The following is a 12,338-nucleotide window of genomic DNA, read 5'->3' on the forward strand; positions in this document are numbered from 1 at the left end:
ATTTGGTTTTTTTTTGTTATGTCTAACCAATAGTTTCTTTTAATCTGTATTTCATTATTGTTAGTCACACTGAACGCCATTTTCAGTGGAAAGGTGGGATAGAAATTTAACAAAAAACAACTACACATTCTTCAAATTTTCAAAGTGCAGCAGCTCCTCCTTGTCTGCCAATCAGGGCTGGGCGGATTCAATTTGCAATACAGAAGTGGAGGTCACTGATCCTCTCTCCCCAAAACTAATTTCATTCCCTCTTGCAACACCTTCCCCCAACCTGTTTTTCTCCTACTGGGTCATGCCCCCACTGAAGGAATCTTCCTAGGAGGAGCTAGAGCTCCCAGAGACAGTCAACACCCAGGAGCCACCCATGGCAGGAGACCTGGGGGAGCCTGGGCTCTCAGGGGAGATGACCTTGTATTACTTCTGAGGCCCTTCTCCAGGTTCTTCACCTGGAAGTCTGGCAGGTGGACACCAGAAACAGGGCCTTTCTGACCATGCTGCCCCAAATCTAAAGCAGCATTCCAAGAAAAGAATGCCTGGCCCTGCTGCTGCTCACTTTTAGACAAGCAGTGAAAGTGGTTTTCTTTCAGCAGGCTTTCCTGGAATATTGCTTTTAAAATACACATCTGCTGCTGCAAGTGTTTTTCTTCTTCTTCTTCTGTTTTTAGGTTCAGTTAATCACTGTGTGGTGCTTTTTTTTACATTTTCCCTTGATCATCTTTAGAGAGATGTAATGGAAATGTTAAAAATAAATGAATACAACTGTGCTTTAGAATTACTTTCTCCCATAAAAAGGTTATCTATCCTTTAATCCGTAGTAATTCTAAACTATTATGTTTAATGCCGATTCTAATTTCCTTGACTTCTGCCCTCATATAACTGTGATAGGCTAACAGTTAATGAGACCACAATTGTACACCCACTTACCGGGGAATAAGTTCAACTGAAATCAATGGGATTTACTTCTGGGTAGGCATGCCTAGGATTGCACTGTTAACTACCTAAGATCTCAGGATCTGTATGATTAAATCCAGGCAGCCTAAACGGTGATTCAACGTGTGAAAACAGAGCAGCAATACTAAGAACTGAGTAGCATGGTGAACACAAGGCCTCATTACACTATCACGTGACTAACATAAGTATACTGTTTTTGCTGTCTTACAGAGCACACTATAAAGAGCTTCGGCTATTGGGCGGTATAGAAATGTAATAAATAAATAATAAGATCTCTTCCAAGGTGAAATAAAGATATTCACTTTGGCTACAAATTAAGCTCACAGACCAATGCATGTATTTAATTGTAACAGAGTTTATGTAGCAGTACGCTGGTCACTGCAAGCTCTTCAGGATAATACATTCTAGACTAGAGGCTAGCCTGAGCACTTAGAAATCCTCATGGCCATACAGGGACAACTAATATGGGATACAATATTTGAGCAAAATCGTATAAACTACAGCTTCCACCTTTTTGTGGGAGTTAATTTTACTTAGAACAGGAAACACTCCACGCTCCTGAAAATGTGGTTATTGTTTTTGGCTTTTACAATACCTCAGAACATAAGAGGATAAGGTGTATCCTTTCCCTCACACTCTGCTGGACTTTCACCAAAGAAATTGTGGCCATTTGTACAGTTGAACACATTTAAGCTAGTTTACATGTTCAGTTGAAAATAAATTGGGCCTTACAGTTGGAAAAGTAAAGCCTATAGTGGTAATATTCCACAGAATGGCTTTGGTTGCTGCATGGCAGCTTAAGTAGGTGTCCTATGATGGTGGTACTTTCAGAAGACACACTGCTGCCTGTTGATAACAGCATATCCAGTGATAATGCTTCATAGGATATTTTCAATAACAGTGAAATTATTATCGATTCATGCACACCTTCATGTCCAAGCATCCACTCCTAACTACTTGTAGTCAGAAGTTAAGGGCTGTTTTTATTCCCCACATCATGCAAGTAGCCTCAGGAAATGATTCATATGAGAGGGAAAAAATTATGTGGAATGTTAGGACTCTAAAGGCCATTCAGATACAATTCTGAAGATTAATACCATTTCAAAATTTGAGTATCTTTCAGAAGGAATGCTACTCATTTTTATTCTTATAGCCATACTTGAGGTTTAACCTCCACCCCACTCATAATTATCATGTTAAGAGAACATTCATTTCATAGTCAGCAAGGAAAATAAACTCCAATTTCTTACCGTCAAAGAAACTTTTGGCTCTCAGGTAACTAACGCTGAGCCTAAGCACAGATAATTTATCCAGCTTGGCAATAATATCCTGAGGGAATGGCAGAAGACCAGCCAGGCGATCCAACTCTGCATTCAATCGATCTCTATGCCTTTTCGATGGATTAGACTTGGCTCCTTCAGGAGGGGAAGGTTTCACTCTGCCATAGTAATAGAACACAGTATAAGGTCACATTTTAAAATACTTATGCATTTAAATACAAAATAATTTGCACATTGCCTTAGTAGTTCTGTCACTTGTATTGAGGTGATGCATCTCCCAAACACATATTTCCTTTCAAAGAAATTTCTTCCTTTCAAATGTAAGCTGTAGAAAAGGGGGTGGGGGAGTTGAGGCTGTTCTGATCCACTCCTCTGTGTCTGGGGTTTTAATAACTTCCAAGTAACTAATAAGAATAATTTCAAAGTTCAAGAGAAATAAAATGAAATATGCTGAGGCTTTAAACTGATTCACAAAAATGACATACTCTATATTTTTAATTTATTTTATAAGTTTGAATGCCACCGTTCAAGAAATAATCAAGGTGGGTAACAAGATAAAAAGCAGAAAAATAAAAATACACTAAGAACAATAATCAATCAACGAAACAGAAGAAGAAGCGGCCATGAACCCATAAAGTGTTAAAAGTTCATCAGATATTAAAAGCCTAGGCTGTAGGAAAATAAAAATGTATTCACCTGGAACGGGAGAAAACATTAACATAGATACCAGGCAAGCTTCCCTGAGGAGGAGATGGAAATGTGGTGCTACAACCAAAAAGGACTTTTTCTCAGTTGCCTCCCACCTCAGCTCATATGACAGATACTGTTGGAAACTCAATCACAGAGGCTGCTACAAGTGATAATTTTTATTATTATAGATCCATGTGCAGTTCTGATACTTTACATCACAAGACTTAATCTTTTTCCCATTTGCAACTGCACATAGTTGGAGCCCCAGAACAATACGGTGAGCTAACTGCATAAACAGTTTGTGAAATGGAGAAACTGCCTATACATAGTTAGATTTTAAAGCAGCCACCTACACAGCAAGGTTAATGTGTGAACTGGGTCACAGGACTAGTAGTTTGAATAGTTCCCAGCTTACTGGGAACTTACTTTCTTGGAAATCAATAATGTTCTTTAAGCAAAGGTACCATGTGACCATTGCAAAAAGTCCCAGTCAACCTTGCCACTGAGTTCTAGATCAGATACTCCAGTTTCAGATAACATTTTATTAGCTTGCCAAGAATGCCCTCTGAAATAACCACACAAAAACTCACAAAAGTCAGAGCCATGCAAACTTGCATTAGCAGGACATTCTATAGAGTGAATAGTATCATGAAGAAGACCCACCCAATAAATCCCACAATACTAGGAGCAATTGCATCAAGATTAGTTGCTCAGTAACTGTCCAAAACTGAAATTAAAACTTGTTAACAGTGCTAGTCTGAGCGCAATGCTGAAATGATATAACTTTCTTTCAGTAGTCTCTATGTTACAGACAGCATATTTAGGTTTTCAATCTAGTTTCCATTAGCATTCATTCCTTTAACTCTTCACAAGATTTTAGACAAGGAAATCTAGCAATAATGCAAATATATACAAAGCCATATTTGCAATTCTTTGTTTATTATCAATAAACAATGCAAAAAAAAATCTACAATTGTTCCCGACCATGGGTTAACTATTAACCAAAAAAGTCGGACAACCTGGAAATGGTTTGAAATCTGATCTATCAGTCCTCAATGTATTTATTTACTAACATCTAGGCAAAATACCTAAATTACAAACAAATTTAAGTTAACTAAAGTAACTTAAACTTTAAGTTTAACTTAAATCAGAGGATTTAAAGCAGTGGGATTCAACAAACTTCATTCCAAGTACCTTGCCTTCAAGTGGACTTGCATGTAGCAAAGAAATACTACAAGAAGTGTACCTTGTACAAGTTGAGAATACTATTTTTATTATAGGATTGTATGTAAATGTATGGTTTCCTTGCTGTCTTGAAATGCTTTGAATGCTTTTTCACAACACCTTTGGGATAATCACTTCCTTATTTGGCTTAATAGTGCAGCCTTCTTCCTGCCTGCCTCTCCCACCTTTTTAAACAAAGAGTACTAATTCTGGCAGAAGTTGGCAATCCTTTCTCTCCAATACTGGATCGGCCCAGCTTAAATATATACAATTTTGTGCAATTCAAAAGAAACTACTGGCAGTCACCTATTACAAATAAGTAGCTGAATGGTGGATTATGAAAAGTGGATCTTTTAGTTTGTATATGAGCAGGCAATAGACATTACTGATAGAGAGAAAAATGTTTATCAGACAGAAACCATAACAGGAACTAGCCAAAACAGAGAAAATCTGACCTTAACTGCAGAAGCCTTACTCTATCAATGAACGCGAAATTGTTTGCCTCTCATTCAGCTCCAGTTAGGTTTTCTGGTTTACCACTCTGACAGCAAAACATAATTAATGCTTAAAATTTAAATCTAAACTTTCCTAGATTATGAATTCAACTAGCTTCTTGTTGCATTATTCTCACTTTACTACAGAAGCAGTAGAAAAACAACCCAAAACCGACCCCACCAAAAGTCTTTAAGCTATTCATATGCAATTCTGATTTTGCAATCTATGCTGCAAGGAGCAACTTCCCTCTCCTTTTAAAATCCAGTTTGCATTCCAACAGGGTATCATGGTACAAAACAATCCTATGCATGTCTACTCAGGCATATCTCCCATTAAGTTCTATATGACTTATTCTGAGGGAAGTGTATATAGGATTGCAACCTTAGAATGTCATCACTCCTCTTTAGGTGTTTCAGGATTTAATGCTAGCTTTCTACTCTTCTCACCAAGAATAAACAAAGGTGAACGAAGAGTGAACAATGCAAACAAGAGCCACAGAGCTGCACTGGGGGGGGGGGGGGAGTGACGGTGAGTGGAACAATAAATGGAACAGTGTTGGATGGCAAACTGTGGGCATTTGAATAACTAAAATAGTCTGTACCTAATATCTAGCTAAACAAAAAATAAGAACAAAGGCCAGGATTATGAGCCTTGAGCCTCACGGGACTAAACCCAGGAATGCACCTCTTCTCTAGGAAAACTGCCTATCACGTTAAACCTATTGGAACATCACATCTTTTTAAAAGAAAACACTGAAATCACATATACTTGTCCAGGTAAAACTATATTTAAAATGTACTCTTCCACTGTGGCACTTTATATGAGATGCATGAACATTACACAATCCCTAAGCATTCCAGGAACATCCCTAACTACACACATAACTTAAAAGCTTCCCAAATCTGAACTGTTCACTCTTATAGATTGCTTGGCATAATAGCAGCATTTTGTTTAATTTAAATACAACAGTGTTAGATAGGTACTAGCCTAGCTACAGTTATCCATGCTCTGATAACTTCTCGTCTGGATTACTGCAATGCGTTTTACGTGGGGCTGCCTTTGAAAACGGTCCGGAAACTTCAGCTGGTCCAAAATAGGGCAGCAAGATTGTTAACAGGGACTGGCCTGCGAGCTCATATTACGCCAGTACTTTTCCAGCTGCACTGGCTGCCAGTCCATTTCCGGGCCCGATTCAAAGTGCTGGTGTTAACATTCAAAGCCCTTAACGGCTTGGGGTCAGGTTACCTGAAGGATCGCCTCCTCCCATATGTGCCTTCCCGGACCTTAAGATCATCATCAGCAGCCCTTCTCCGTGAGCCCCTACCAAAGGAAGTGAGGCGGGTGGCTACTAGGAGGAGGGCTTTTTCTGTTGTGGCACCCCGGCTCTGGAATGAGCTCCCTAGTGAGGTTCGCCTGGCGCCTACATTGTATTCCTTTCGGTGCCAGGTGAAGACCTTTTTGTTTTCCCAGGCATTTTAGCATTTTAGCTTTCTAAATTTTTATCTTTGCTGTTTTAAATCTGTATTTTAAACTCCTGTACTGCTGCTAGGTTTTTATTGTGGTTGTATTGTTATATTGTGGTTTTAATGTTCTATATATTTTAAATTGTTTTATTGTGTGTTGTTTGGTTTTAATTTTTGTGAACCGCCCAGAGAGGTTCGGCTATTGGGCGGTATAGAAATGAAATAAATAAATAAATATTTAAGTATCTTTTTTGTTATCCTGGAATGCCTAAAACATTTGCAATCCTAAATACATGTATGAACATCAATACTAAAATGAAAAAGTAACCACCACGTAACACTTTCAATTCTTAGCCAAGGAAGGGTGCCAAAAATGACAGCCTGGGAAAAAACAAAAACATGTTAGGACACGAATTTCCAGAAGCTGCAGTGACGTTCATCAAGTCAGAGAAGGAGAAACAACCATCAACCTTTCTGCCTCACAGATTCTAATGAACTGTATAACCCACTGTCAGCTCAGATGCCAAGATCCTGTAGCCAGCACAAGCAGTTTCAAGTCACTGAAATATTGTACCCGCTATAGTGCTGTGGTTCTAGCGTGTCAGCAAGTCAATAGTGGAGACAAAAAAGTGACTAATTTTGTCCCCTAAACAACATTCGGCCCATCAGAGCCTAATGGGGAGGTTGGCACATTCCTCATACCAGGCTTAGGTAAGGAAAAATTAAAAGAGCTTATTTGCCAGGCAGAAGAACCAAATAGTTCTGCCTCCTTTGGTACTACACTTATTAGTTTACAGGGGAAAAAATGGTGGGTATCACCCAGTATCATCATGGGTCTGAAGATGACAGATCCCCGAAAAAGGTACAAAGCAAAGCCATTATGAACCCAAGTTCTATTTTACAACCCTAATGGAAGAAAAGCCACAAACCAAAGCACCACACACGTACTATATGAATTACAGTGAAGGCAGGATTCTCTAGCACATATCCATGAAATACCTCCTTAGTAAGAAATGCTGGACAGACAGGATAAAACCAGACAAGAATGCATAAATCATCCTTATCCAAATATAATTTCATCACTCCTATCGCCTACCACAATAGGAAAAAAAAACCCAAGCAACCCCCAAGATCACATAACAGTTTAGCTGTTATTTACGTTACATTAATGGGCACCATAATCCAAAATGCTTACTTTTAAGAAGATACATTTATAACGCGAGTTACTTCCAAACAGACATGTTTAGGATTCTAGCCTACACCCAATCCTATGTACTCAGGATAACTAGAAATGGGTTCAATAATGGAATTTTGCTTCCAGGCAAGTGCTCATACAGTTGCAGCCTACAAAGTCTGCCAGCGTAGTATGGTACACTCTACAAAAATCTTGTTTACCAACATCCAAATGTTTGCTGAATCTCAACTCATAGCAGTAATGACAGAAGTTATTTAATCTGAGGGGGGGGGTGTCTATTGTTATCACTATTTCTTTACATCAGAATGTTGCTATCTTTTTAAAGTGTCTTCATAATAAAGCACAACCTTATTTTTATATTTTATGCCACTTAAGAGATAAGTTATAACATTTGAGATTGCATAAAGCTTGCACTGAGAGCATGAACCAATAACAGGAGCAAAATTTAAATAGGTATAAGCATTCAAAAGGGGGGGGGGCGTCCCCAAGGAAATGTTTTGTCTATATGCCCGCAACACTGGTCTCAAACTTTTTCCTTCTACAGAACAACCCTAAATATAAAACAGTATTTCTACATTTCAACTGGCTACAGTACTTCTCCTTCAGAGTGCTTATGACTGGTACATATAGCTGTATACCATAATATAGACACAGGAAGAAACTGCTTCTTAAATTTAATCTTGCATTCAGGTAAGATTGTTTGTCCTTCATGAATCAGCTTCATGTGACAAAATGAGATGTCTATTAATTAAAATGTCTACTAGCTTGACTTGGCTGTGAATATATTTCTTCATTTTAGAAGTGTATTACACAGCAAACAAACTCTATTCAACATGAAGCTTTGAAGGAGACAAGGAAGCTAAAATGAAAGTTTTCAAAGATTTCACATTCCTCACATGAAATACTGAAGTATGCTGGTAGCTGCATTTCATAATGCCAGCAGTCATTTCAGACCACTTGAACAGAATTTGTGCGTTTTCTAGAAGAAAAGAGGAACTCTTCAGTGACCATCTTAAGACTGTCCTGTATATGCTAGGAATTATTTTTACAAGATAACAACATTTTAACCCTGTTTGAGCATCTACTAGTAGTCCACTTCTGTTTACAAGAGAAACAACGGCATTACTTAATAGTCAGCATTACATAACCAAGAATTGTCACCTTTAAAGTAAACTTTGGGAACATGGCTATTTCTATGGGTGTGTGCTGCTCTTCTACAGAGCCTAGAAACCAGCACATAATACACTTCCTAAGGCTGCTTAATAAGCACAGATGACTTTCATGTAATGCAAAGTCAGATATGTAACTAAACTGATCCAAAAGAATATTGAGCAATTCTTGATAATGCATAGCATCAAACAGGATAAGCATCCAGCATTTTCATGTTGACAAGAAAAAAACTATGATAAGAAAAACCTGTGTCTCAAGGTTATAACACTACCACTTTGACAATAGTAATTCTGCCACAGATTATACAATTCAATTTGTACTAACTGGTCTAATGGACTTTCTCCTGTATTTGTATGCTCCCAATTTTAACAGGAACACTTTTAATTAAAAACAACAACAGATTACAGTCCACAACCTACAACTGTTGTGCAGTAAGTACGCTTTGAAACTGCCAACTCAGCATAGACCCCAAACCTTTCCACTTAATCTTTCTTGAAATCCTTTGGGAAATACCACCAAGCTGAATACAGTTCCTTTATGTTAAGGGATAAATATTTCATCAGCAGTGCTACTTGAATGGTAAACATAGATTGTGTGAGTACCACTTTTCACTAAACTATAGAAAAAATGTTAAGATTAATCTTCTTTTATAATTTTCTCTTAAAGATGCAACATAAATGTATTTGAAAGCACATAGCTTTGGTAACATGGAAATGCTATAAAGTGTACAATGTTTTATAAAAACAAAGAACATTTTTAAAGCCTCATCTGAAGAATTACAAGTGTTAAAACAGTAAGAAAAGCGAGGAGAAATGCTTTAAATTTAACACCTTGGCTTCTAAAAAAGTTAATTCGATTCTGATTTCAACACTCGTGCACTCTGCAAATGTAAAATGCCCCTCAGAGACTTTTGCACTCTATGGCATGTTGGCCTACAATGCTTTAAAGCGGGAGAGAAAAGAATCACAATGGTGTACATCATAAAACCAAGCCTTCCAACACTCCGATGCAGAGTGAGTATTAATCCTAAAACCAGGGACAAACCCACTGTAGTGGCAGAAGCACAGCCAGCACACCGTGGCTTTCTGCACATACACGCACCATGCACTACCAGCAATCCCTGTTAGTCAACACAAGCCAGGGCCCACAGCCAAAATAAGCCAGAAGTGACATCAATTGTCGCATTTTTAATAGTGGTTTTAAACTTGTTCTGTATAGACTGCTAGGGAACTGTCACCTTAAATGCCTTCCATTCTTGGTCAGGGAACCCAGCCACACTGATTTAAAGACTGAAGACATTCTTTCATCCCCTCCCACCTCACAGCCTTTGTTCTGACTTTAATCAGCTGCTTGACTTTAACTGGGTCATCAGAGCCTGATATAAATTAGGGCCCAAAATCAAGGCTTAATTTGTAGTACATTTCAGCCCAGGAATCAGTTTTCAATAGCAAGAATGAGTCCTGGAATATATACAGTTTTAAGATGCTTCTGTGCATGTACAGAATGCCTTTCCTGCACCATTCAGGAATCACAGCCTGTCATGACATTTTTAGAAGGTGCTACAGGACAGAGGTGCTAAGGCAAATGGAAAACCTTAAGAAGGTGCTAAGGCAAATGGAAAACCTTAAGCCAGTACGCTTGAACCCCAGACCTCTTTTTCTTAAAAAATGCAATCAAGGATTAAGCACTGCCCTGAACCAAGTCTTAAAAACAGAAACCTTTTTATATTCAAGCTTAAGTAGAAATTCTTTTAGACCCTTACAAATTACTTACAAACATGCAGGGAGTCCGAATGAAAGGAAGGGGCGACACGGATTACGCAAACGGCCAACTCAGGCCACCAAAAATCTTTGCACACGCAGAATTGTTAGCTCGGGATTTCTTGTTTGGAAAGAGTGCGACTTTTTTCCCCTTCCAAGGTGGAGAGCATGAGCCCACAAGAGGCCTGCGGTCCTTACCTCTCCCCGCCCCCACCAAATCACAAAACAAAACCTTCAAAGTGTGTGTTGGGGGGGGGGGGGAGAGGAAAAAAAACCTGCAGTGCGGCCAACACCGAGGTGTAAAGAGGAGAAGCAATCCGGGCACTGCAATCAGGTTGAAGGGAGAAGGAAAGCGGGATCAACACAGGGAGGGGAGGCAGGGGAAGAGGCGAGAAGTATGCAGAGTAAAAGGGGTGTGTGTGTCCAGATCGTACAAGGAGGAGGAAGTGCAACACCCTGATATCTCCCCCCCCCCCAAGTCTCAGTTACCCCATTGCCCACTTACATTTTCTGCACGGGTTTCCGCCGCTTGCGGCTAGCGTAGGTGACATTGGGGTTCATCCTGCCGCCCACGCCGCGGGTCCAGCTCCTCTTCGCGCCACCGGCTCCTACTGCCGAGATTTGAATTTTTCCACCCGCAGCAGCAACTTGAAAAGGTCGCGGGTGGGGTCGGGTGAGGGGGGTGCGTGGAAGGGCGCTGAGAGGAGAAGACGGCTCCCGGCGACTGCGCCAGCGGCGGCTCAGAAAGGGGCTCCTCTCGCGCGCGTGTAAGGTCGCTGGCTCCCGCTCAGGTCGCGGCTCCGCCCGCAGCCTCCTCGGCCCCGCGCGCTGCTCTTCCTCCTCCTCCCCGCGCCGATCCCGCGACGGCCGCGGCGCGGGCTCCCCGGAGAGGCGGCCGGCTGAGGAAGGGAGAGACGACGGAAGGAGGCGCGGGAGGGGCAGAGCCAGGTGCTTGGCGCCGGCAGCGCCCGCCCGCCGCCGCCGCCCGCCTTCTCCCTCTGTCTCTGGCCGGCCACGGGGCGGGGGCTCCGGGACAGGTGCGGAGGCGGCTGTGGCTTCCCAAGCAGCCGCCGCTCCCGCAACCCTCTCCGTTCCCCTCCTCGCGAGGGGCGGACTGCGACGGCTGGGAGCGAAGCCTCCCCTCCCCTCAGCAAACGCCGCCCGCCGCGCCGCCCCGTGCTCGTCAGCCGCCGCGTTCTCGGTGGCCAACGGGCCTCGTTGCTCTCTTTTGCCTCCCTCCTTCCCTCCCTGCCGCGGCTCTTTCTGCCGCTGCGGTCTCAAAGTCACTCAGCGAGCCGCCCAGCCAAGCCTTCGCTCTCCCCCGGCGCCGGCCCCGCCCCGCCGCCCACTGAGGAGGCCCCTGTGGGGCTCGGGCGGCGGCTACGGCCCGGCGTAATGGGGCGGCGCACCGCCATGTTGGGAAGGTCGGCGGGCGGACGGGCAACGGAATGAATGTGCTGTCTGAGGTGGAAAAGCGGAGGCGGGCGGCAGACTCTCCTCGAGAGGTCGCGCTGCCCTGGCTTCCTTCGCGGAGTTGTTGTTCGAGGGGTTTTCCCACACGACGAGCTACCTTGCCGTAGTTTGTACCCCGCAAGAAGCGTGCTTGCGTGTGCGCAAGTCAGCCATAACGAATCACAGATGCAATCGGAAGGTTAAAATCTTGGCTCGCTCTTGCACGCCGTTGCCGAATATACACGTGCGAACGATTATTGTTATTAAACAGTCTGTGCTTGTCAGCTCAAGAATTAAGTTCCTTTGCGTTCATTGGGACATACTTCCTGGTAAGCGTGTAGAGGATTGCAGCCTCAACCGTTCATCTAAATCCCAGGGGGCTTGAGAGTTGTTGAATTAAAGTGTCCCTTATTCCAACCCCAGCGAGTGCTGTATGGGCCGTCATACACTGGCGTATGTACACCATACTCTGTGGCGTTAAACCTCGATTTGGTCAGCTCAATTAAAAACAAAACCAGACCTGAGGTGTATGTATTGTGCGACAGTTCTGAAATGAGGGACGTCTATTATTGTTTAGGATGTTGACATGTTCTGAAAAGACATAACAGACAAGCCATATAAGGAATGTCCCATAAAAAATGTATTTTTATTATAAAAC

The 12,338-nt window shown here is 42.0% G+C and overlaps 1 protein-coding gene across 1 annotated transcript in view; it reads right to left on the reverse strand.

Annotated features, from left to right (window-relative positions):
* Window positions 1–11,502, reverse strand: part of AHR (aryl hydrocarbon receptor) — a 70,464-nt gene extending 58,962 nt beyond the window's left edge. The window contains exons 1-2 of the mRNA XM_084858636.1: window positions 10,734–11,502; window positions 2,202–2,389 (exon numbers count right to left, since the gene is read on the reverse strand). Of these exons, the coding sequence (XP_084714762.1) occupies window positions 2,202–2,389; window positions 10,734–10,789 (244 nt within the window). The 5' untranslated portion in view covers window positions 10,790–11,502. The remainder of the gene's footprint in view (window positions 1–2,201; window positions 2,390–10,733) is intronic.
* Window positions 11,503–12,338: the final 836 nt, after the last annotated feature.

This window comes from Heloderma suspectum, chromosome 5 (assembly GCF_057233095.1).
Source record: "Heloderma suspectum isolate Gila_16-S chromosome 5, 16-S_ref, whole genome shotgun sequence".
In the NCBI taxonomy this organism is placed as follows: domain Eukaryota; kingdom Metazoa; phylum Chordata; class Lepidosauria; order Squamata; family Helodermatidae; genus Heloderma; species Heloderma suspectum.